Source organism: Fragaria vesca, linkage group LG4 (genome assembly GCF_000184155.1).
Source record: "Fragaria vesca subsp. vesca linkage group LG4, FraVesHawaii_1.0, whole genome shotgun sequence".
Taxonomy (NCBI): Eukaryota; Viridiplantae; Streptophyta; class Magnoliopsida; order Rosales; family Rosaceae; genus Fragaria; species Fragaria vesca.
Window position 1 is genome coordinate 19,880,601 of NC_020494.1, and position 21,513 is coordinate 19,902,113.

The following is a 21,513-nucleotide window of genomic DNA, read 5'->3' on the forward strand; positions in this document are numbered from 1 at the left end:
AATAATATAAAAATATGGTGGTCAAACATATAAATTGTTATGAATAGTTAAGATTACGTCGTGTAAATACATGTCGTGTATACAAAAATTTTCACTTCAATAAACCGATTCTTGTCCTCTAAACTTTGGGTACAAGAAACCTGAAAATTAAGGTGTGTACTAAATTCGAGTTCAGACCAAAAGGAAAAGGAGACTAAACTTAAGTTGGCTTTGAGAGATTGACCGAAGAAAGACCATGATGGGCTTATAGTTTGGTTAACGAGTTATGGGCCTAATTAAATCCACGCAGATCAAAATTTGGGCCAGAACTGCTAAAGTTGTGTTGAATTCTCTGGTAAATTGATTTTGGGAATAGAGAGCGAAGAAGAAAGCAAAGAGAGCAAGCAAAGCAAGTGTGAGCGATCCAGAAAGAACTGAATCGAAGCTTCTTCAATTCTCTACGAGAGCTTAGAATCTCTCTCAATGAGGCTACTGCGTTTAGCTTTCGTCGTCGCTTTACTGTTTGGATTGGTCGCCATCCTCATCTACATCACCGGCGTCTCCGATCTCTGTATGCATCTCTCTCTCTCTCTCTCTCTCTCTCTCTCTATATATATATAAATTATGTATAGATATACGAATGATGTGGATTCTGTGATGCAGACGAGTTGAATCGGCTCACCGATGAGGATTTGGAAGCGCTGCAAACTCTACAGGATCGTTTTCAGAAATGTGTGGTGAGTGTTCATCTTCTTCGTTATTTTTCAGTTTGAATTTTAGTGCTCTGTTGAATTTAGTTATGTATTTGCGGAAATTGAAGTCATTGAATTACTGCTGCGTGTGGTGCTGGTTGGTTATGATGATTTGTTATGCAGGCTGCGAATGGATTAGGATTACAAGTCGAGAGTAGTAAAGATTCGTGCCAAGTCACGATGAAATTTCCTAGGGATACCATTCCTAAATGGGTGAGCATTTCCGAATCGCAGTTTTTGAAGTGTAGTTACTTAGTGAGTTAGTTTAGAGAGAAAATCAAATGTTGAGCATATTTTATGGTCTGAAGGATTTGGAATGTGTTTGCATGTTTATTGTGTGCTATTGTGGTTGATGTAAGTTGTTCTTCGATGGCTCATGTATTGTCTGAATTTTTCATGTGCAAACAGAAAGATCCCAAAACCGATGAGCTTGAAGGTTTATCGTATGATTTTAATCTGTGCGAAGCTTTGGTTACTTGGGAACAGGTGAGTACCGTGTTATGTCTGGTGATGCATGATCCCTCTTTCATGTCAAGTTTGATTTGGTTTTATGCTTTACAATTGATTTGTTATTCAGTGAGTTGATTGCTCAGGTGCGGAATAGTACCACAATACTCACCCGGGAGTTCATTGATGCTTTACCAAATGGATGGGAGGATTATGCATGGCGTAGGATTAATAAAGGAATACAGCTGTGAGTAACATACACGAAAACCATTTTCAGAATTTATAAGTCCTGGATGATTATTGAGATAAGTATTTCTGTATTGCAGTGACCGCTGTAAGAATAAAACTTTGTGTGTGGAGAAACTTTCTTTGGTACTCCCTGAAACACCACCATATGTTCCTCACATGTTTGGCCGTTGTGCTGTTATCGGAAACTCGGGTGATCTTCTGAAAACAAAGTTTGGGAGGGAGATAGATGGTTATGATGCAGTTGTTAGAGAAAATGGTGCACCAATTGAGGTCAAGCTGACTGCATATTTAGAGTACAAATAGTAACGTTTTGACTCAAAAGAAATCTTCTGACATTATCTGTTCTATTACAGAACTATGCTGATCATGTGGGCAAGAAATGTACTTTTCGGCTTCTTAATAGGGGATCCGCTAAAGCTCTTGATAAAGTTGTGGAGTTAGATGGTATGATTAGTAGTCCATTTGTTATAGATATGCCATTTCTATCCAGAGCGCTAAGTAAATACAAATTTTGCAGAGTCCAGGAAGGAAGTCTTGATTATCAAAACAACAATTCATGACACTATGAACAAGATGATTAAGGTTTGTATATTCTTTATCTGTAACTTATATGCACGTTCTTGACCTTAACACTCAACCAAGCTGTTTTTATAGAATTTATAATGTTGTATTGCATTTAGAATGTTACAACTATGAAAGTATGAAAACTCTTGCAAACAAAAGCTTCACTTGCTTCTCACCATGTTGCCCATCTATTGTTTTTTTTATTTTTTTATTGTTACTTCAATAACTTTTGGTTTTTCCATTTGCAGGAAATTCCAATAAAAAATCACGTGTATCTCATGCTAGGTACTTCATTTGGTTCTGCAGCAAAAGGAACTGGTTTGAAGGCTCTTGAATTTGCCCTCTCTATATGTGACTCAGTAGATATGTATGGCTTCACTGTAGATCCTGGATATAAAGAATGGTAAATTTCCTTCCTACCGTGCCTGCCAATATCTCCTACAATTTGGTCTCTTGTTGATCAGGAGCTTCTGCCCTGCATCCCTTGGTTTCGACATATATAATAAAGGATCTTGACAATTTCCTTTCAGGACTAGATACTTCTCAGAATCTCGACAAGGCCATACTCCTCTGCATGGCAGGGCATACTACCAGATGATGGAGTGTTTGGGGGTAAGTTATGAAACCTTCACCAACTATCTTTGTTCTGTTACATGTTGTGAACCCTGTCTGTTTCAATTATGTTAGAAAAAATCCCGACATGAAGTTTCATTTTGTTGTTTATCTAAAAAATACTCAAAAATCACTTGTGAGAGCAGTGTTCAATAGTTTCAAAGTGGTCCCCTTGTCAACTTTACTTATTACTGATATGGCCTTCTTTTTGTTCGTGTTAAGCTTATCAAAATTCATTCGCCTATTCGATCTGATCCAAACCGTGTTGTGCATTACGTACCAGACCGTAGTACTATAAATGCCGCTAGAATTGCATCAGAGAAATTGATGAGGTAAGGTAACACTTTTTATTTTACTTTTTTATGTCAAGATCACATTCTCTTTTTAAAGTATGCAGCTATTATCACTGGCCAGTGGTTTGATCAAGAGTTAGTACTGTACCTCTGTGAATCTCATATAGTCTATTGTACTAGTGAAGTTCTAGCAATCCCCAGTCAAAGTATATACATAATTTTTTTTTTAATGTCAGCTAGGTTGTTGGAAATGACTAGTTATAAAATTAGTGGAAAATGTTGAAATTAGAGCAAGAGAAGAAGGGCACTTTCGTGCATTGTACTTCTATTTTACACTTGATATTCACTGTTTCCTTTACAATATTGCTTGTGTTCTGCACTGCATTGTGTCCTTCCATGCCTCAAATAAGTTTTATCTTCCGCTATAAAAGTGATAATGTGCTATTGCTCATGTATGTAGGAGGATTGGAGCAGGCTATGTAACTCCACTACGTATGTGTTCAATTGTAAAGAAGCAAGTCAAGCTAAAGCTTACATCATTCCTCAGACTGAGGAAGGCTGCTATCGAGCACCAGAAATATGTGAAAAGTGCAACCCTGTACCCTCTAGAGCATAGTCCTCGTCATGGTATGTTGTGCACTGTGTGAACTAGTTAAATTCCTAGGTCATTGGACTGGAATTTTCACCAAGCAACTCGGTCATTGTGCAACCTGAAGTTCTTGGTCAATAAATGCCATATGCCATACTAGAGCTAAGGACCCAGAAAGGAGATGCTGCTGAAAATTGTTCAGGAAGATTGACAACTGGACTACTCAATAGAGAATTTTGAAAGAGTGTTGTAAGTTTCTCACGGCCTTGCATTTATCATAAATTTATTTATTCATTACCCAAATAGAGAAATATTGAACTGATATCCAAAAAACCAGTAGCTAGAGTCATCTCACCGTTTGTTTTCCCTCTGTTTCTGGGGCACTAGCAGTGTCTTCCAAGAATTCATTACGAGGTTTTCCATTTTTTGGATAGATGACAGGTCTATAATCGATGTGCTGTTGTATCTGACATATGAGACTGGTCCTGTTAGTGCTTGTATTTTATGAATGCAAAACTGCAATCAAAGTTTAATCTCTCTTTTATCTAGTAATTTATTTTGTTGCCTAAACTCTACCACATTGTACAACTGACTTCATTAGGGGTCAAATTTCTCTTAAGTACTCTATCAGAAGAACAAAAGTACAGAAGGATTTCTATTCAACAATCATGATCTTTCACCGGGAAGTAGCTACACGGCCTATTCTAAATTTCTGGTCCTTAATGTCAATTGTGCCTTGAGTCATATTTCTGGTTGTAGAATCACTAGTTTGCTTAATTGAACAACCAACTTATTCCTGGTTTAAGTTCTTTCTTGCAATTTCTATGAGCAGAAGGTCTTAAATTGTGGTGTATTAGCAATTAGCATCAATCATTAGTGTGATCAATGTTGAATCACTTGTATGCATTATTGTGTGGATATTTGTTTGTATTAAGATGAAAGATCATTATCTCATAAGGTATGTTCCTCATATCATGATAAAAACAAATGGAATTGTGGATGGGGTTGCAGCAGGGGACAAACAAAAACTCAACAAGGGGATATGTAATGGAGGAAGCCCTTCTAGTGAGGACCCTTAAGTTGAGGACTTGGTGAGGATTTTTCGGCTTATCCCACTTTTTGATCTTATATCTACATCTTGACCGTTCAGTTTATAGGTATTTATGAGTATATCATTTCTTCAAATTTTCAGCTATATTGAAAATTGTTAAGACATTTATAAGTGAGATTTATCAATTATGAACTTGAACGGTTCATATTTGACAGATTTGGTTCGTCCATTAATTTGATCTAGTTTGTTATCTTAACGAACACCAATTTGGGTGAAAATTTGTAGAAATGATCTACTCATATAAACCTAAAAACTGAACGGATAAGATGTCAAAATGTGATCGAAAATTGGGTCTTTTAAACCATAAACCGAAAAATTCTCACCAAGTCCTCAACTTAAGAGTCCTCACTAGAAGGGCTCCCATGTAATGGATATACCCAATACCCAAAAGAAAGAAAGAAAGAAACATGAAAAATAGACACAAAAATAAGCAGAGAGTTGAAATCCAACCATATTCCATATTTTGATTATTTTCCATATTACCAATTATAGCTAAAATAAAATTGATGTGTCTAGACTCTAGATATATATTGAATCATGTGGTCAATGGGAGAGACATTCTCATCTGATGATATCATGGAGAGCATGACACATGTTACACACCTTCCCCAAACTCCAAACTCACTCATTCACTCACTGAATTTCTCTCTCTTCAACCAAGCACTCTTCATTTACTCCCTTACTTTCTCTCTCTAGAAAACAAACCAAAAAGGACAGTCTAGGAGTACAGCACAACCAAAGCCCAACCCTTTCTTTCTTTCTTTCCTGCTAAGCATTTTTGATAACACACACACACACAGATAAAGCTCGAGTCTTTAATCGATGGCGGAGATACAGCCACCGGAGATCAACGGCGGGCAATTCACGACGGGTTCGACGGAGGCTGCAGCGGCGGCGGCGGCGGTGGGGGCGAAGCGGCAGCGGAGGCCCAGCGTCCGATTGGGGGAGATCGGAGGAGACCAGCCCTACGATTCGAACCCGCGGCGGGCGGCCAAGCAGTGGAGGCCGCCGCCGATGGAGCAGCACCAACAGCGGAAGGAGTCGAGTAAGTCGTCAAAGACTCGGCCTTTAGTGAATTTGAGCTCCGGCGGCGAGTTTGATGAAACCCTAGAAAGGGAGGAGAGAGAGGGCAACCTCGATAGCGTCGCCATTGGGAGCTGGAAGGTGAAAGAGACCAAGAAGAGGGCTTCGACTGGGACCAAGAGGGTCAGATCCAATTGGGTCCCGGCCAAGATTGACGAGGGCGGCGGCGGCGAGGATGGGGAAGATGGGTATCGGGAATTTGGGCCGGAGGAGTCGGAAAGCCCAATGAAAGAGCAGAGCCCAATTCATTCCTCGGAGAATTTGGCTTACCATGGGAGTAGGAGAGCAATTAGGAGTAGGGTTTTGGAGCATGATGGGGTTGAGCTATCGGGGCCGTCGGAGAACAACGATGGCAGGGAGTGGAATGGGAGAGGGACTAGTAATGGGAATGAAGGGAGAGTTGGGTGTGGGGAAGATGGGGTTAGGGTTTGGCTCAATGGGTTAGGGTTGAGTAGGTATGCCCCAGTGTTCGAAATTCATGAGGTGGATGATGAAGTATTGCCAATGCTGACTTTGGAGGACCTCAAGGACATGGGGATAAATGCGGTTGGGTCCAGGAGGAAAATGTACTGTGCTATTCAGAAGCTTGGGAAGGGGTTTTCTTGAGGTTTTGTTTTTTGACTGTGGGTGATTGAAAAAGACCAAAGCCGCAGACATGGCAATGTAAGATACATGCCTGAAGAAAAACTGGTTTGAGCTTTTGGTTATACAATTCTATTTTGTCTCAAGTCTCAGCTCATTGGTAATTTCGATGAGCAGGTTCTATTTTTGGTTGCACTATTACTTCTCTTTTTTAGTTGGAGTGCAATTTCTGATCCATATACTTATTTTTATAGTAATGCTGAACTAGTTGTAGTTATCTGTTGATGGCCGTGTTTTCATTTGGTCATAGGACAGAATGGGCTAAGGAAACTTCTGGAATTGGTTCAAGGAAGGACCATTTCTTGTATTTTCCTTTCAGTTCTTCATTTTTTTTTTTGTCAGCCATGCATTATATTTTTTAGTAGACGGACTGTCCAATCACTCTAATCTGTATACTGATATTCCGAGGTATGAAGATGTCTCGTATTGCTTTTAAGCTGTCTCTCTGTAGGCCCTCTTGTTGTTTGTTGATGTTAATTTATACCAGAAAACTATAGGATCTCATCTTCATACTGCATTCTGATTTTCCGCAAAATAGTTCACTACATTTACTCAGTTGTTCCTGTACAGTACTTGTCTCTGAGAATCTTTGTAGTTATGCATGTTTAGGATACAACTGATCTACTAAACCAAACTGTAGATCTATTTGGTGATGGGGGAAGTTTTCTATGATTTGTAATGACAGAGTGAAGCTATATTTAAAGCAAGGAACTGAGTTTTGGAAGTCCAACTTGGTTTGTTGTGGCTAGCAGAAGGAAAGCCAGAAAGTTGAGATCAGGTGTTTCAGTGAGGGAATTTAACAGTAGAGCGGTTGTAATCCCAACACAATGTCCTTCATGTGAAAGCGGGGTGGTATTATATAAAGTTTGATTAAAGATTTTAAGGGGGTTAATTCTGTTTTGCAGATGGTGCAAATTTGCGTCCTAGTTATGTGGTGCATGTGAGATTGTGAACTGGATCGCTCAACCAATGAGTTCCAGTATGGCAAGAGTATTATGGATCTCTTGTTGTATCTTGTGTCGGTGCTATATGTCTAGTATCAGGAGTACACTTCAAGCAGTGTTGTGGAGTTTCGGATTTACTTTCACTCGTTGTACAAATAAAACTCTTCACTGCTGCTTCCTTACCAGAAGTTTTTAAGCAGGCTCATTGCTTCCTTACTATTAGTTTCAGTACTTGTGCTGAGAAGTTGTAGGAGTGATAGAGTTGTTAGATGCCAAGATGCCATATATGTAGTTTCAACACTGTAGGAGTTCTTGCTATGGCATCTTGCCCACATCTTCATGTTCCGTGTCAATTTGTGTTCTATTTCATGTATAATTAGTTCTAGCAAACTGTAGGAGTATAAGCACTTCTTGTATTATATTGGGTACAGGACCTTTTTTCTCAATGTTGGCACTGCTCTATCAATTTGTGTTCAGTTTCATTTATAAGGTTGGGCAAGCCATAGGAGTGTAAAGCTCTATGCTACATGTCTGTTCACGATGACTGTCCGCTCCGGACAGCAGAATGAAATGATTTTCCAGCATGTGTGACCACCTGAACTGCGATATGAAGGGTGTGTATGGCTTTTTAATTATTGTAAATGATTATTGAAGTTTGACATGCAAGGCTAGTTGTCGGGTTTGATCGGAATTCCAGTACAATGGACTTCATCAATTGTTGTCAAGTGTCTACTGGAGATGATCAATTAATATGCTCTCTTTCTTCTTTTCTTTGTTATCAAAGGAAGTGATTTTATTTACAGGGAAGAAAAAGAAAACGTTATGATGAGTATAAATGATACAAAGAAGAGCTATCACACAATTGTTCAAGTAGTACGAACAAGACAAATGAGCCACTATTGGGTTTATTTTGTAACATTGCACCCCATACAATGTTACTCTCTGTCGTGAGAGGCGCAGTCCTTCATTTTCAATTTTGTTTTGTTCGCAGGCTTACTTTCTTGAACGACTTATTTAGTGGTGCTCATTAGTTCGTGTTAAGCCTAGGACTGGCCCTTGATCTTTGGAGGCAACAGAGCACTAGGGGAATCACATTGCCTGCCATAACCTGAGAGCCTGTCTTCTTTATCTCTGACCTGAAGAATCGCCCTTTTCGCTTACCGAGGATGACCATAATGCCAGAAATGATTCGTTGAACTGCCGGAGGTGGTGATCGACATCGATGTTGCTTTCCGAATCTAGCGTACTTGAAATGTGGTACAACCTCCTGAAAGTTGGAATTCTGGGATAAATGAGAGACTAAGACAAACAGATGATCTTGTATCCATGATTTTTCTCAGGGGAGTTCAAGCTCAAATCTTTGGATGTTGAATGTCTACATCTTCAAACCTAGAACCGTCAATGATCAACCAACTTCTCAGGTTCTTATACAAGAGACATTATAAATAGTTCTCTGCTATACACCAATGGCATCAGACCACGCACTCAATCTAAAGCTCATATCTAGCTGTGTGATCTCTACTTCTCTAGAATGAACTAAATTATTGTTCATTCTTTTGTTTACACAAAGTAATAGTGTTCATTGTCGGATATTGTATTAGCTAATGACAACTGCTATCACACAATTCAAACCGATAACACTAACATACAGAAAGGACAACATACACGAAGAAGGAGATCAAACCACAAATTAGCAAAGGAAAAATTGCATCCGCAGGATATCCGTAGATTAGAGACATGGAAGAGATGAAGGTCTGACATGAAAGATAAGAGCCAGTCAGAGTAGCGAAGGACAACCTGCCTAAGAGAGCTCCCCAAACAAACTTGGAACCCTAGCTAGCTAGCAGCAGCTAACTAGAAACCAAGCTGTGGATGATTTAGTTTAGGCAAGTCATCCTTGGCTACCAAACATGGCTCTTTTTACCTTCATACTAGACCTCTCTTCCTCTAGATCGATCAGTTGCTTATGCTCTATCTTACCACTTACCTCTCTCTATATATAGCATTGAAAAGTGAGTACTGGGTTCATATAGAGCTAGATTCAGATATCAGTGATGACATGCATATATGCTGCATAATGTGTAGTAGCTACTAAGTTAATTCTTCATGCAGATAAGATCATCTGGAATATATTCCTAGCAACAATCAGGGGAGTCCATTTTTTTATCCATGAAGACTTGGAATGGTGCGTCATGTTGTGCGTGGATATATACACTTCGATCGGGTCAAAAAAGATGCAAAAGCTAGCCTCTCACTTACGAAAACAAGCAAGCAGCATAGAGATTACAGATACTACTGGTGCAGATATATAGCATATCTTTTGTGAAGCTACTTGCTACTTATCATGCATATATCTGTTAATTTTTATATACGTACATTATGTATATACATGTTTACACACACTCACACATCATCACCATCATCATCAGGACAATAACACATTGTAGAATTTTTCATTTTTACAAGTTAATTGCGCAGAGAGCATCGATCTATGGGTTGAATTGAACATTAACAAAAGTTATAGCTAGCAATTGATCAAATGGCTATACGGTTATACACGCACACACAATAGAAAGTCGACCATTCACATATATGATTTTGTACATCTAATCGATTTTATTAGAGTATACATTTAGATTCACTGTTTGCTCAAATGTAACTTCCATAATCGATCCAACCCAGACCAGCTTCTATTTTCCTAGCTAGTTGACATTCTCTAAAACGAAAAGGTTATGAAAATGAAATTACTTCCAGCTTTACTACACAAATGGGAATATCTTCATGATCTTGAAATAGAATTCAGATTTATGCATGGTTCCACTATATATGAGGTGCCATATGTACCGATAGATTGACCTTGCTTGATAATATTCACCAGCTTTCTGGTGAGATCGATGAATATATTCCAATGCTCACAGCTTGTTCAAGTCGATCAACCATGCCAACATGTCATATTATTCCCACTTTTGAAAACTACCATGACTCAACGTCTCAACCTTCAACGGTAATGACTTGACATTTGGATTAATTTGTTCCGTTTTGACTCGAAAAAGAAGAAGAAGAAGAAGAAGCACATAGCCAATGTTCCAGCATCCTTATCATTCCTTATTATCAGAGCTGAATTCTTACTTGTAAAAGTGATACGTTCCTCTCCGACAACAAGGGTCATTGCTTCACTTGCATATATAATTCGGCGGCAGCTTTATTTCGTCTTCAAGGTCGACCTCCTCCTCCATTCCAATAATTCTTACTCACTGTGCGATCGAGCACATGGATTTGTCAAATTATGTATGTGTGTGTCGACTTGATCGATTTGCATGAGATTCTTAATTAATGGCAGGTCCCTTATGTATTATGGTTTGCAGATAACATGTCTAATCACTTCTGCTTCCTCTTGTCATATTTGCAGATTCACTTGTCACTCACGATTTAACATTTATAATCCGTTTCTTAATCGTAAGAATGAAAATGAATTCATTGCTATAGATCGTTCCCTATGCATGATCGATCACTATAAATGAAGAACATTATTATTAAGCTAAGAACAATTTATCGCATGCGTAGAATCGTATACATATGTAGTATATGTATGTAGAATCGTATACTAATATATGTACATACATATCCTACATAAACAAAAAGTTCCTAAAACCCTCCAAAGGGCCTGAATCATGATGAAATTGAATTGGTGGCTTCAACTGCATCAATATAGTATCAATTAACTTCAACCTCACAAGTCACAGACTCACAGTGCTATTTGAGGTAATCAAAAGTTTGCTCATAATGGACAAGTAGGACTTCTGATCCATAAGATTTGTCCTGCCCATTTGTCTGCAAGGCCTTTTCAATATATACCAAACCTCAGCCTACCAATTCCATATGCATGTCATCCTTCCCATCTAAGCTAGGCCTTTCCTTTAGTGAAGAAGCCATTTGACGCCTCAATGGTGACTCTTGTCGACTAGAAGATCAACTTTCCATATCCTTAGGGTTTTGTCAAAGCATATATGGTACATGAAGGAATTATAGTTCAAGACTTCAAGTAGTGCATGAGGTGAAAAATTCGGTTCAAAACAGAGATATGATCTTAATGTCTTTTCTTCACGTATAATTCATTACCGTTTTATTAACTATTTAAACGTCGGGTGTGAAAATATACAAATCGAGATGAAACGATCAACAACATGAAATATTACATGGCATATGTAAACATCCATGCAATCGTTGACTTCAATATAGTGCATCCATCACTTGCATATTTAAACCAGTATTATGGCAAGTTTTCAATGAATTATTGATAGGGATATATATTTTTTTTAATGTATTTTGGCCATTGACAAAGGTGTAAGGTTGAATATCAATCTCAGACATCTACTTAATTGACCACCCAAAGCTACATAGCATATACAATTAATTTGGCTCACCATCTAATTATAAATCATATAAGTTCTTAGACCCCGAGTCGTTACTGGTGTGGAATTGTGGATGTGACAATTGGACCAGCCATTCTAATGAAATGCATACTAACTTACTAATTAGTTGTTGTTTTGGACAAATGAAGGATTCTATAGGGGTTTGATGGTAATCAATCAGTTTTAAATTCTTGTCATGATGAAAGGGAGATTTGATGTAACCATAATTAATTCTTAATTTGTTATGGTAAATTGAATTTGATGTAACCTTTCATATGTCCACACCAAAGTTTAGTTAAAACAAAAGCACATTAACAAACCATAATAGACTTAATTAGTTACTAGGACATCTTCTACCCCATTTGGAGCGTCTGTGGACAACCTTTATCTTAATTAAAACAATGAAAGAACGATATGATTTTAAACAAGATGGATTCACTTCGACAATCAATAGTATTATATTCAAGATTGATTACAAAACAATGAAATTCGCTCAATCAACATTTAAACCAAGGTTTTTTTTTTTTTTTTTTTTTTTTTAAGTACAACTTGAATTTGATTTGTTTCAGATTATTGAATACTTGAATTTAGATTATGTGACGCACTGGATATATATATCATATCAAGTGTGATAATGTAAACCGTGGTTCATATATCTCGAAACAATACACTGAACCAACAAAGCTCTACAACTCTCTTGTGAATATCTCAACTCCTAAATTTTTCATATTTCGACTATAATTCCATTTCTCTTGAATTATTAATTTCCATTTATTTCTCAAACTAATTGTCCCTCTAGTAAAAAAGCCGCCTGAATGTGGCATTTGTTTTCCAGGATTAACACCTGTATAGGACAGAAAAATATCCAAATAGATGTTTGGTGGTTCAGATTATTGGAGGATAGAAAAATTAAATCATGTCAATGTAGGATATGAAATCTTGTTGGAGAGGTGTTATATACACAATCCGTGCACGATTTCAACGACGATAAGATCATATCTCTTGACCAACCCTCAATTTCTCCCCCCTTTCTCACCTCAATTTCTCTCGATCAAATCTTGCTTCCCTATTTCCTTCTACAAACGCACCACATCCAATGTCAATGAGATCGTCTTCACACCGTCAACAAAAACAACCTCCTTCTCCAATCAGTACAACCCCAAAGACTTCATCCTTTATCTCCAGGCCCCATATCCGTCATCATTCTCGTCGACCCGATCCGACCCGATTGACAATTGAGATCTAGACGTGAAGATCTCTAGTGCCGTAGAAGCCCTCGTCATAGTAAGAATACAGTCACCGTAAAGTCAGTGATATGGAGCTGTGAGAGAATTGTGGTCATGGCCGACGCCGGTGGAGACACAAAGGAACTTGGAGTACGTGGTTTTGGAGGAGGGATGGAAAAGATGATGAACAATGAACATACTGTTATTTATCCTATCCTGCCATAATCTTCTTATCTGAACACATGAAAAAATTAAAATTAATTCAATCTTAATCTAATCTTATCTGGTTAAATATCCTATACTATTCCTATCATAGTTACCAAACATAGTCAAAGCATAAATACCAGAAAATAAATGGTGCAATAAATAAAAGGAAATTAAAAACGTTATTAAGACGTTTATGACGTAATAAGAGAGGAAAAGAAAGACGCGGTACTTTCCCCCCCGCCAAAAAGTCACATACTTAAGGTCAAAGCAAACCTGAGAGATCCGACGGCTGAGATGCGGGGTGACGGTAACGGGGAGAGATGACGGGGCTGGCTGTGAGAGAAAGAGCAGGGGCGACCTGGGGAACCTTCGCTGTCGCACCTGTCTCTCTCTCACTTTCTCGCATAATTGATTGAGAAGAAAGGGGTATGGGCCCCGCAGGCTGCTGCTGCTGCGCGGTTGTGTGTGACTCAGTCGCTTCGGTCCACGGAGAGAGAGAGAAAGAGAGATTGGACCGCTATTCGTCCGGCTCGTTTTCCGATTCGTTATAAATCCTCAACGTGGGTGAGCTTTCTCCACGCGCTATGCCTCTGCTACACGGACGGTTTAGTAGACGGTAAACGCCACACCTTAATTAAAATCGGAGGGAGTGATTAATATTGGGAGGGAGAGATTATGGAGTAATTAAATTTATGTGTTTACTGTAAATGTTTAGGAATAAATCGGGAACTGGCGCATGTCCTCCATCTTTTTATCAAGAAATTTAAATTTATTCTTAAATACTCAGAAGTCTGATTATTAAAAAAAAAAATCAATCATTCTAAATCAATAACAATTTGATTTTTCTTTCTATTTCACTTGCTCCCGTTCATGATTATTAAATTTTTGATAAAGGTATATCAGGTAAGAAAGTAGGCAACACAAATAATGAACGAACTCAAAACATTATTTAATTAGGAAATAAGTAAGACAACATTATGTAATTAGGAAAGTACGTGGTCATCTCGATATAATGTTGCCACCAAGATACATGAAACATCAAAGAATGTGATGTTAACTTTCTTGAGGTACAAAACTAACATTGATATCCTTCTTCTTATTTGAATTATCTTTCCTTATTAGATCGTACTAATAGATAAATTTGTTTTCCTTTTATAGTGATAAAGTTGGAATTTAATCCCTATTTTGTAAAATCAGATATCATCACCTTCCTAATTTCATTATATCCTTGTATCTTTGGGAACTGTTTGTTCTCATAAAAACTCTCTATATAAGTCGCAGTTTTTATTATATTTCTCGATCAAACTAGGCAGTAAAAAGCAGAGAAAAATCTAACCAAAATTTCTTCAAACTCAGTGTTACATTACCATCCCAACACTCTATACTCAACTGAAGAGCTAACCGAACGCCGTCAAACCCGTGAAAACCACGCCCGCCAGTTGCGTCTCCGCAGCCACCACAGCCAGTCCTCCACGTCAGCACCCTCCCCGCTAGTCCTCCTTCTTCTTCTTCTTCAGCACCTTCACATGTTTAGTCTACTCCAACCCAACACCACTCTCCTCCTCCGCCTTTTCTCTCTAAACCCTAACTTCTCCTCCTCCGCCATGAAAGACGACAACGACCCCATCGCCGTCTGCACCGACCTCCTCCGTTCTCTCTCCTCGGAAATCCCGCTCATCCAGATTTTCAAGGGCAAATGGGCCTTAATCCAGTCCAAGCTCACCGACCTCCAGGCCCAGCTCACCGACTTCTCCGACTTCCCCACCGCCAAAACCAACTCTCTCTCCCTCGACCTCCTCCACTCCGTCGCCTACACCCTCCGCGACGCCGTCACCCTCGCCCGCCGCTGCCATGCCGCGAATTCGTCGGAGGGGAAGCTCCGGACTCAGAGCGACGTCGATTCCGTCCTCGCCAAGCTCGATCTCCACCTCCGCGACGGCGAGATTCTCTTCAAGAGCGGCGTCCTCCACGACACCGCCGGCTTCAGCTCCTCCTCGAAGCGCGAGACCGTACGCGCCGAGTGCCGGAACCTCGTCACGCGCCTCCAAATCGGCGGCGCCGAGTCGCGTGGCTCCGCCATGGAGGCGCTGCTGGCGCTTCTCCAGGAGGACGACAAGAATGTCATGATCGCCGTCGCGCAGGGGATCGTTCCGGTGCTGGTGAAGCTTCTCGATTCGAGCGGTTACGAGATGAAGGAGAACGCCGTGGCGGCGGTTTCGATGGTGGCGATGGTGGAGAGCAGCAGGAATGTTCTGGCTGCCGAGGGGCTGCTGCTGCTGAATCACTTGCTGAGGGTTCTGGACTCCGGGAGTGGCTTCGCCAAGGAGAAGGCCTGCGTGGCGCTTCAAGCTTTGAGCTTTTCCAAGGACAATGCCAGAGCTATTTCCAGAGGCGGCGTTTCATTGCTCCTGGATATCTGCCAGGACGGCACGCCGGGATCGCAAGCCTCGGCGGCCGGTGTGCTGAGGAATTTGGCTGCTTTTGCTGAGAATAAGGAGAATTTTATTGAGGAGAATGGAGTTGGAGTTCTGTTGGGGCTGGCGAGTTCCGGGACGGCTTTAGCGCAGGAGAATGCGATTGGATGTTTGAGTCATTTGGTATCCGATAGCGAAAGCCAGAAGGTTTTGGTATTTAGGGAGGGCGGGATTACATGCTTGAAGAATTTCTTGGACTCCGGGTGTGGTAATAATCGAAGTCTTGAGGCTGCGGTGGAGTTGCTGACGCACCTGGCTTCTTGCTCTCTAATTGCGGAAGCTATTGTGGCGGAGGGGTTTGTGACTAAGATTGTTGAGGTGATGAATTGTGGTGTGTTGGGGGTGAGGATTCAGGCGGCTAAGGCGGTTTACGAGCTGGGGTTCTGCTCGAGAACTAGGAAGGAGATGGGGGAACGTGGCTGCATTCCGCCTCTGGTGAAGATGTTGGATGGCAAAGCAGTGGAAGAGAAGGAAGCCGCTGCGAAGGCCTTGTCGGCATTGTTGCTTTATGCTGACAATAGGAAGATTTTTAGGAAAACTGAAGGGGCGATTTTGAGTACAGTTCAGCTCTTAAACCCTTCTTTGAAGAAGTTGGATAAGAAGTACCCTGTTGCTGTGTTAGCGGCACTTGTGCATTCGAAGAAGTGCAAGAAGCAAATGGTGGCTGCCGGTGCATGTGTACATTTGCAGAAACTGCTTGATTTGGAAGTAGAGGGGTCTCAAAAGCTCTTGGAAAGCCTTTGTCGTAGTAAAATTTGGGGTGTTTTTACCAGATCTTAACAATCGAAGACAACGTCCAAGTGACGCATACCAAGTATAGGTACACATGAAGATGATTCATTGATCTGTCTGTACAATAGTTGTGATTACTGTTGATTTTGGTTTTTGATTTTCTCCCTTGTTTATAATTTGTGCTTATTTATGTCTAGGAATTACATTTTGTTAGTTTAGTTGTATGATGTATCTAGGTTTGGTGACCTAACTGGATAGGCATTCTAAGTTTTCTGAACCAAAAGTCAATAATTGATATTGCTGCCTAATTTATGGGTTCATGCTTCAAACTGCTCTTGTACACATTTGGAATTTGAGTTAGGTGTTCAAATTCCATTTCTTTGTAGACTTTCACTGCAATGGTTAGTTCTTCATTGTTGATCAAACCTTTATCTTTGTATGAGTTTTGCTTATCTCGGCAAATCCAGTATATGAATACCTATTGTGTCCAATTTCTGAGTTTTGTTCAAGCACAAAACCATGAGATTGTATTATTTGGTAGTTAGGACTTGGAGGTTCTTCTCAATAATACAGAACAAAGGTGGGCCAGAAGCATGTGCTTGATTATTTGCACTTCTGTGTAATATGTTCCTCTCTGGTACTGCCAGCTTCTCATACATTGGTTTGCACCGCCGACCAGCATCATCTTATCCTCTTCTGCATCCATTTTCTTTCATCTTTAGCTCTTGGCTCCCAAGTTTAAGTTCCTAAATGAATGCTGTTCATGGTTTTCCATAGAACTTGTGTCGATGCCCTTGCCATAGCATTTTCAGTCAATTTGGTAGTATAGATGGAATTTTGACGATCCTAGTGGAGTTTTGTGGGTTATGAACCATGTGAGCATGTGCATTTATCCTAATGGGTGCCCAGTTTTGCACTCTTGTGTTGGCAATCACCTAAACATTGCCTGCTTTAAACTATTTGCAGTTGTGGTTTGGAGGTAGTGTTATTATATAAAGTCAGAATTAACTCCTGCCTGTAAAACAGGGATGGAATTGAAAGTCTACTCTGGTATACTTTGCTGCATTATTCCCCAGTTGGATATGAATTTTACAGCTGTGAATTTGAACAGCCTCAGGTTTTGGACTTTTGGTAGTCCATTTCAGAATCTCTTTATTCCTCTGGTGGAATCTTTCGGAGAACAAAAGAATGTTAAGCTTGTCCTCACTTTGTCAAAAAAAAGTACACACCTGTATATTGTTGTTCTATTTGAACTTTAAAGTCGGAACATATGGTGTCTGTTCTGAAATAATTTGCTTTCACAACCCTTTTGCTATTCTGCCGAGTCTCAGTAGAACATCTCGGACTACAGAGGCATCTCTTGGCCTCGGTAGCCTTACCTTACAATTTGGATTCGTAGGGGCATTGGATTCCTGAAGGAGCGACCTGGGGGCAGATTGATAATGAGCTAGCAATGGTAATATATGGGAGAGTAGGTGAGTGAAGTTGCCTCGATAGGAGGGCAAGGGCTACCTTCCCATCAATATCCCGATTGTTGGATTTGGGTTTGTAAGTACTCACAATAACAGTAACATGAGAGTTCTTGGGCCCAAATCTCCTGTCATGAATAGAGAACGATGATCCTGTCCATTAAGAACTTCCATCACCTTGATCATGTGAGATTCTAATGTACATTACAGAGAACTTGAGAAAATATGATTGGAATAACAGTGACAAAGCCTTTGAGCTTACTGTGATGAAAGGAGAACCAACTCTGATACCTCCTGTACTAGAAAGTGGAAACAGAGAATGGTCCCCCTACTAGCTAGCTAGCTTCCTCTCAAACCCGGACGAGAATTCCAGAGCCAGAGTTTGAAACCATCTACTGCTTTAGATCAGAAGAAACAGAATGAAACTATCCGGTGGCAGGAAGATGAGCTTGCGAAGAATGTCAGCTTCGGCGAATGCAGCTCCATCTCCTCTGTAATCTCCCCCTCTGTGCATTTTGTAAAGAGTGTCTATTTTTTCGTCAAGTCACACAAAGAACCTGCAATCAATGTTGTCATTTCTTGGAAGTAATTAGGTGGTGCAACATACTTGATGCCTGTGCTAATCTATCGTCAATCCAGTTTCGGTCAGATATTATCACATACTTCACCAATCTTAAGTCTTAACGACGCTTCGTGGTGCCTTAATCATCTCCATCAACCTTAATCACTCTTTTAAGTCTTTATCATTAGTCTTGCTGTGAAAAAAAAAGCATCCAAACTTTGTAGAAATTTATTATCCAACACATTTCTCAGACACATCAATACTATTCCAGCTGTGCATAATAACACCAACGAAGATCTACTTCCATCAACAAAGACCTACATTTCATATAACGCTTCTTCTGCAACACTAGTACACAACATAGCCTTGAAAGAAAATAAGAAATTCTACAACAAGAAACTACAACAGCAGCTGAATATCACAACCAGTAGTACAACTTCTAATCTAAACCCGAATCTGTCTAGACTTGATTGCTGAGCCAACAGTAAGCATCAGCAAAATTATGAGAGATAAGTAGGAGAGAATCACAGATATTGACACTCTGTGACAGAACTTATCAAAGTGATCACAAATTGGACTCCAACCAGTGTGGCTGTTCCCATACCGCCCCACAAACCCTATCGCAGTTGCAGCCGCGCATCCAGCAAGAACCAAGCACATAATGAACTGCAGCACTCAGAATAAGACGGTCATGTCAAACAATAGTACTTTCTTTATAATACAACAAATTAGTTGTTTAGCAATAGCATACATACCAAATCATGGAGGAACAAGAAGAAGTAGTGATTGGGATTTGAGCCTTGAAGATGGAGAAGGAAAACAAGGAGCAAGGACACCAAACAACAAGCACTCACAACAGCATTTGCAAAAGCCAAGAACCTGAAAACATACAAAAAAATTAATTAACCAAACCAGACAACATAGATCACTTTCTTTTGGAAAAAAAATAAAATGAAAGTATAATTACTTGAAGGCAGAGGAGTAGCTATATCTAGCATCAAAGGTTATGCCAACAATCTCAGTGGACTGTTTGCTTGTGATTGTGATCCAAGTTGCAGCTAATGTAGTGGCCATGGCAAAAGTCCTCAACCAAATTTGAACACCAAGAAAAAGCTTTTGGCTTTTCATCACAGGAGGGTTTGGCTGAAGCTTGGCTTCTATGGTTGCCATGTGAGATTCTTGGGTGGTGGTGATTCAAGAAGAAAGAAGAACAACAACAACAATTGGAGAAAAGAGAGGAGGGACAGGAAGAGAAGTAATAGCTAGATAGAAAGTTATTAGGCAGAGGCAAAGAAGTGGTAACTGATAGAAAGCATTTATAGAAGAAAGAAAGTGAGGAATCTTTGGAGTTTGAGAGTAATGTTGTGTCAGTTGAAGAGGAAAATGGGTTATGGTGTTTTACTTAAAATATTACCACTCAACTATTATATTAACTTGCATATTTTGCATAGTTTGGTTGACCATCCATAGTTAGGCTTGATCATCCTTTTAGGTGGAAGTTACTAGTTTGACTGTTTACACTTTGCAGTGACTAGTGACTAGTGACTAGTGAGTGATCTCCACAGTAATCACAATGACATATTGGTCAAATTCAACAATAAAAAAGTGAAAAAAGATTCTCAAGTAAATATCAACCAAGAACATTTTGAATCATAAAAGAATAATACAAATTAAAGAAAGAAACAAAAATGGTTATGCATGCAACCAATTCTTTTAAAATTTCCATCAATTGTTATGGCATTATTCACTTAACTTCATTGACCTAGAAAAACCACTTATTTTGGCCCATGTAATATTATATACCTCTGTTCGTGATATATACTGTTGACATAAATCAAGACCATATTTGTCACTTTTCACTCTAAAGAAAGAAAATATGTTGATACAAAATGAATTGGGTTCCCATATTGCAGGTTATCAGTGATCAAAAGTTTACCTTTCTTCAACTATATCATTTACTGCATGCACATAGGTGTGGAAGTCTGAATCACCCATATATAACAGGTACCTATCAGTTAGTCCAGCATCCATTCAGTAAAAGCTTGGGGAAATTTCAGCGGTGAGCTAGATTTGTAAAGCCAAACAATGCAAAACCCTTTTCGTTTAACTTGGTAGAACTCATGCAAGTTTAAAAGTTCTTGTCTAAACTCTAAAGTGACACTTTTTTTTTGTCTAAAGTGACACTTTCCCAAAGCTTCAATCAGATAAAGGAAGCTTGGGGAATGGGGTTTCGCAAAAGCTGCAAGAACCCTAGCTAGCTCAACCATATATATTCAATGCCTTAGTATGGAAGTTAATCACGTCCCCCTTTATCACCATAGATCGATATGTAAGGTTACTGTAAGCAGTATAATATCAAATTGATGAACACCAATCTGATCTCATATGCACCAAACCAAAATGCATGTTTTCATGTCCAGCATTTGCTGCTGGAATTTGGTAATGAATGTCTGTGTTTCATAAGTTTAAGTTGTCAAAATTATATCTGGTTAAGCAAATAAAAGGTGATGTTGCCCAAAAGTTTAAACAAGCTTTAGAACATAGATATCATACTTTACTAGTAGTTTTGGACATCATTCTTCACAATGAACAACACTTCATTGACTAACATCATCAAAAACCGCCTGCTCGATCATTTTGATTCCAAACTGTAGCTAAATCGTAAAACTAGTTTAGTTTATACTGGAAAGTTTAATTTGTGTATAGAAATGCAGCATAAGCAGTAATGTTATTCGATTCAAGACTTGCTAAGAATAGCAAAGATAGAAGAAGAACATGTCATGACTCATTGGACATCTGGAAGCAACAAACATGGCGTAAGCATATCACATTGGTACTCACAGTTCACCTCTTTTTATTTGTTTTATCTCTTTTCTTTTTTCGTCTTTGGTTCAATTTCAGTCGAGAACGCATGTTTTTCATGCAATATATCCACAATTTTTTCCTCTTCTATCAATTTTCAGTGGTATCGCTACATATACTAGATAGTGGCATGTACAATACACGGTGCTTGGCTTGGTTGCACACTCGCATGCTTATTTGGGAATTATGATTGGCTATGTGTATGTTTTAGTTTTAGCCTGTGATTTTCTTATAAAGACAAGCCTTCTCCTTATAAAACTCCTAGTAAAAGAGCCACTTGGAGTGTCGTAGAGACCAAGAGCAT

General features: G+C 39.4%; 4 protein-coding genes across 4 annotated transcripts; 3 read left to right on the top strand and 1 right to left on the bottom strand.

Annotated features, from left to right (window-relative positions):
* The first annotated feature begins 359 nt into the window (after positions 1–359).
* On the top strand, positions 360–4,020 carry LOC101315041. The gene is made up of 12 exons (XM_004297455.1): positions 360–550; positions 643–716; positions 855–944; positions 1,140–1,217; positions 1,325–1,425; positions 1,505–1,697; positions 1,781–1,871; positions 1,945–2,009; positions 2,240–2,394; positions 2,522–2,603; positions 2,826–2,935; positions 3,357–4,020. The coding sequence occupies exons 1-12, from the start codon at positions 463–465 to the stop codon at positions 3,541–3,543; spliced, it is 1,314 nt and encodes a 437-aa protein (XP_004297503.1). The 5' UTR covers positions 360–462; the 3' UTR covers positions 3,544–4,020.
* A 1,356-nt stretch (positions 4,021–5,376) lies between these two features.
* On the top strand, positions 5,377–6,830 carry LOC101315331. Its single transcript, XM_004297456.1, has one exon. It carries the CDS (start codon positions 5,419–5,421, stop codon positions 6,283–6,285), a length of 867 nt encoding a protein of 288 aa, XP_004297504.1. The 5' UTR covers positions 5,377–5,418; the 3' UTR covers positions 6,286–6,830.
* Positions 6,831–14,714: 7,884 nt separating this feature from the next.
* Positions 14,715–16,926, top strand: LOC101314277 (ARMADILLO BTB ARABIDOPSIS PROTEIN 1-like). The gene has a single exon (XM_004298489.1). The coding sequence runs from the start codon at positions 14,715–14,717 to the stop codon at positions 16,362–16,364; it is 1,650 nt and encodes a 549-aa protein (XP_004298537.1). The 3' UTR covers positions 16,365–16,926.
* A 1,696-nt stretch (positions 16,927–18,622) lies between these two features.
* Positions 18,623–19,636, bottom strand: LOC101290853 (CASP-like protein VIT_17s0000g00560-like). Its single transcript, XM_004297457.1, has 3 exons — positions 19,315–19,636; positions 19,103–19,226; positions 18,623–19,013 (listed from the first exon to the last, which is right to left on the bottom strand). The coding sequence occupies exons 1-3, from the start codon at positions 19,515–19,517 to the stop codon at positions 18,792–18,794; spliced, it is 549 nt and encodes a 182-aa protein (XP_004297505.1). The 5' UTR covers positions 19,518–19,636; the 3' UTR covers positions 18,623–18,791.
* Positions 19,637–21,513: the final 1,877 nt, after the last annotated feature.

What these genes read in the sequence shown, in the direction of transcription:
- LOC101315041 (XM_004297455.1), top strand. Translation starts at nt 463, where the DNA reads ATGAGGCTACTGCGTTTAGCTTTCGTCGTCGCTTTACTGTTTGGATTG. An exon ending in TAAAGTTGTGGAGTTAGATG is followed by an intron (nt 1,872 to 1,944) that starts GTATGATTAGTA and finishes CAAATTTTGCAG; the next exon opens with AGTCCAGGAAGGAAGTCTTG. An exon ending in GCATCAGAGAAATTGATGAG is followed by an intron (nt 2,936 to 3,356) that starts GTAAGGTAACAC and finishes TCATGTATGTAG; the next exon opens with GAGGATTGGAGCAGGCTATG.
- LOC101315331 (XM_004297456.1), top strand. Translation starts at nt 5,419, where the DNA reads ATGGCGGAGATACAGCCACCGGAGATCAACGGCGGGCAATTCACGACG.
- LOC101314277 (XM_004298489.1), top strand. Translation starts at nt 14,715, where the DNA reads ATGAAAGACGACAACGACCCCATCGCCGTCTGCACCGACCTCCTCCGT.
- LOC101290853 (XM_004297457.1), bottom strand. Translation starts at nt 19,517, where the DNA reads ATGGCAACCATAGAAGCCAAGCTTCAGCCAAACCCTCCTGTGATGAAA. An exon ending in AGCTACTCCTCTGCCTTCAA is followed by an intron (nt 19,227 to 19,314) that starts GTAATTATACTT and finishes GTATGTTTTCAG; the next exon opens with GTTCTTGGCTTTTGCAAATG. An exon ending in TCTTGTTCCTCCATGATTTG is followed by an intron (nt 19,014 to 19,102) that starts GTATGTATGCTA and finishes TGAGTGCTGCAG; the next exon opens with TTCATTATGTGCTTGGTTCT.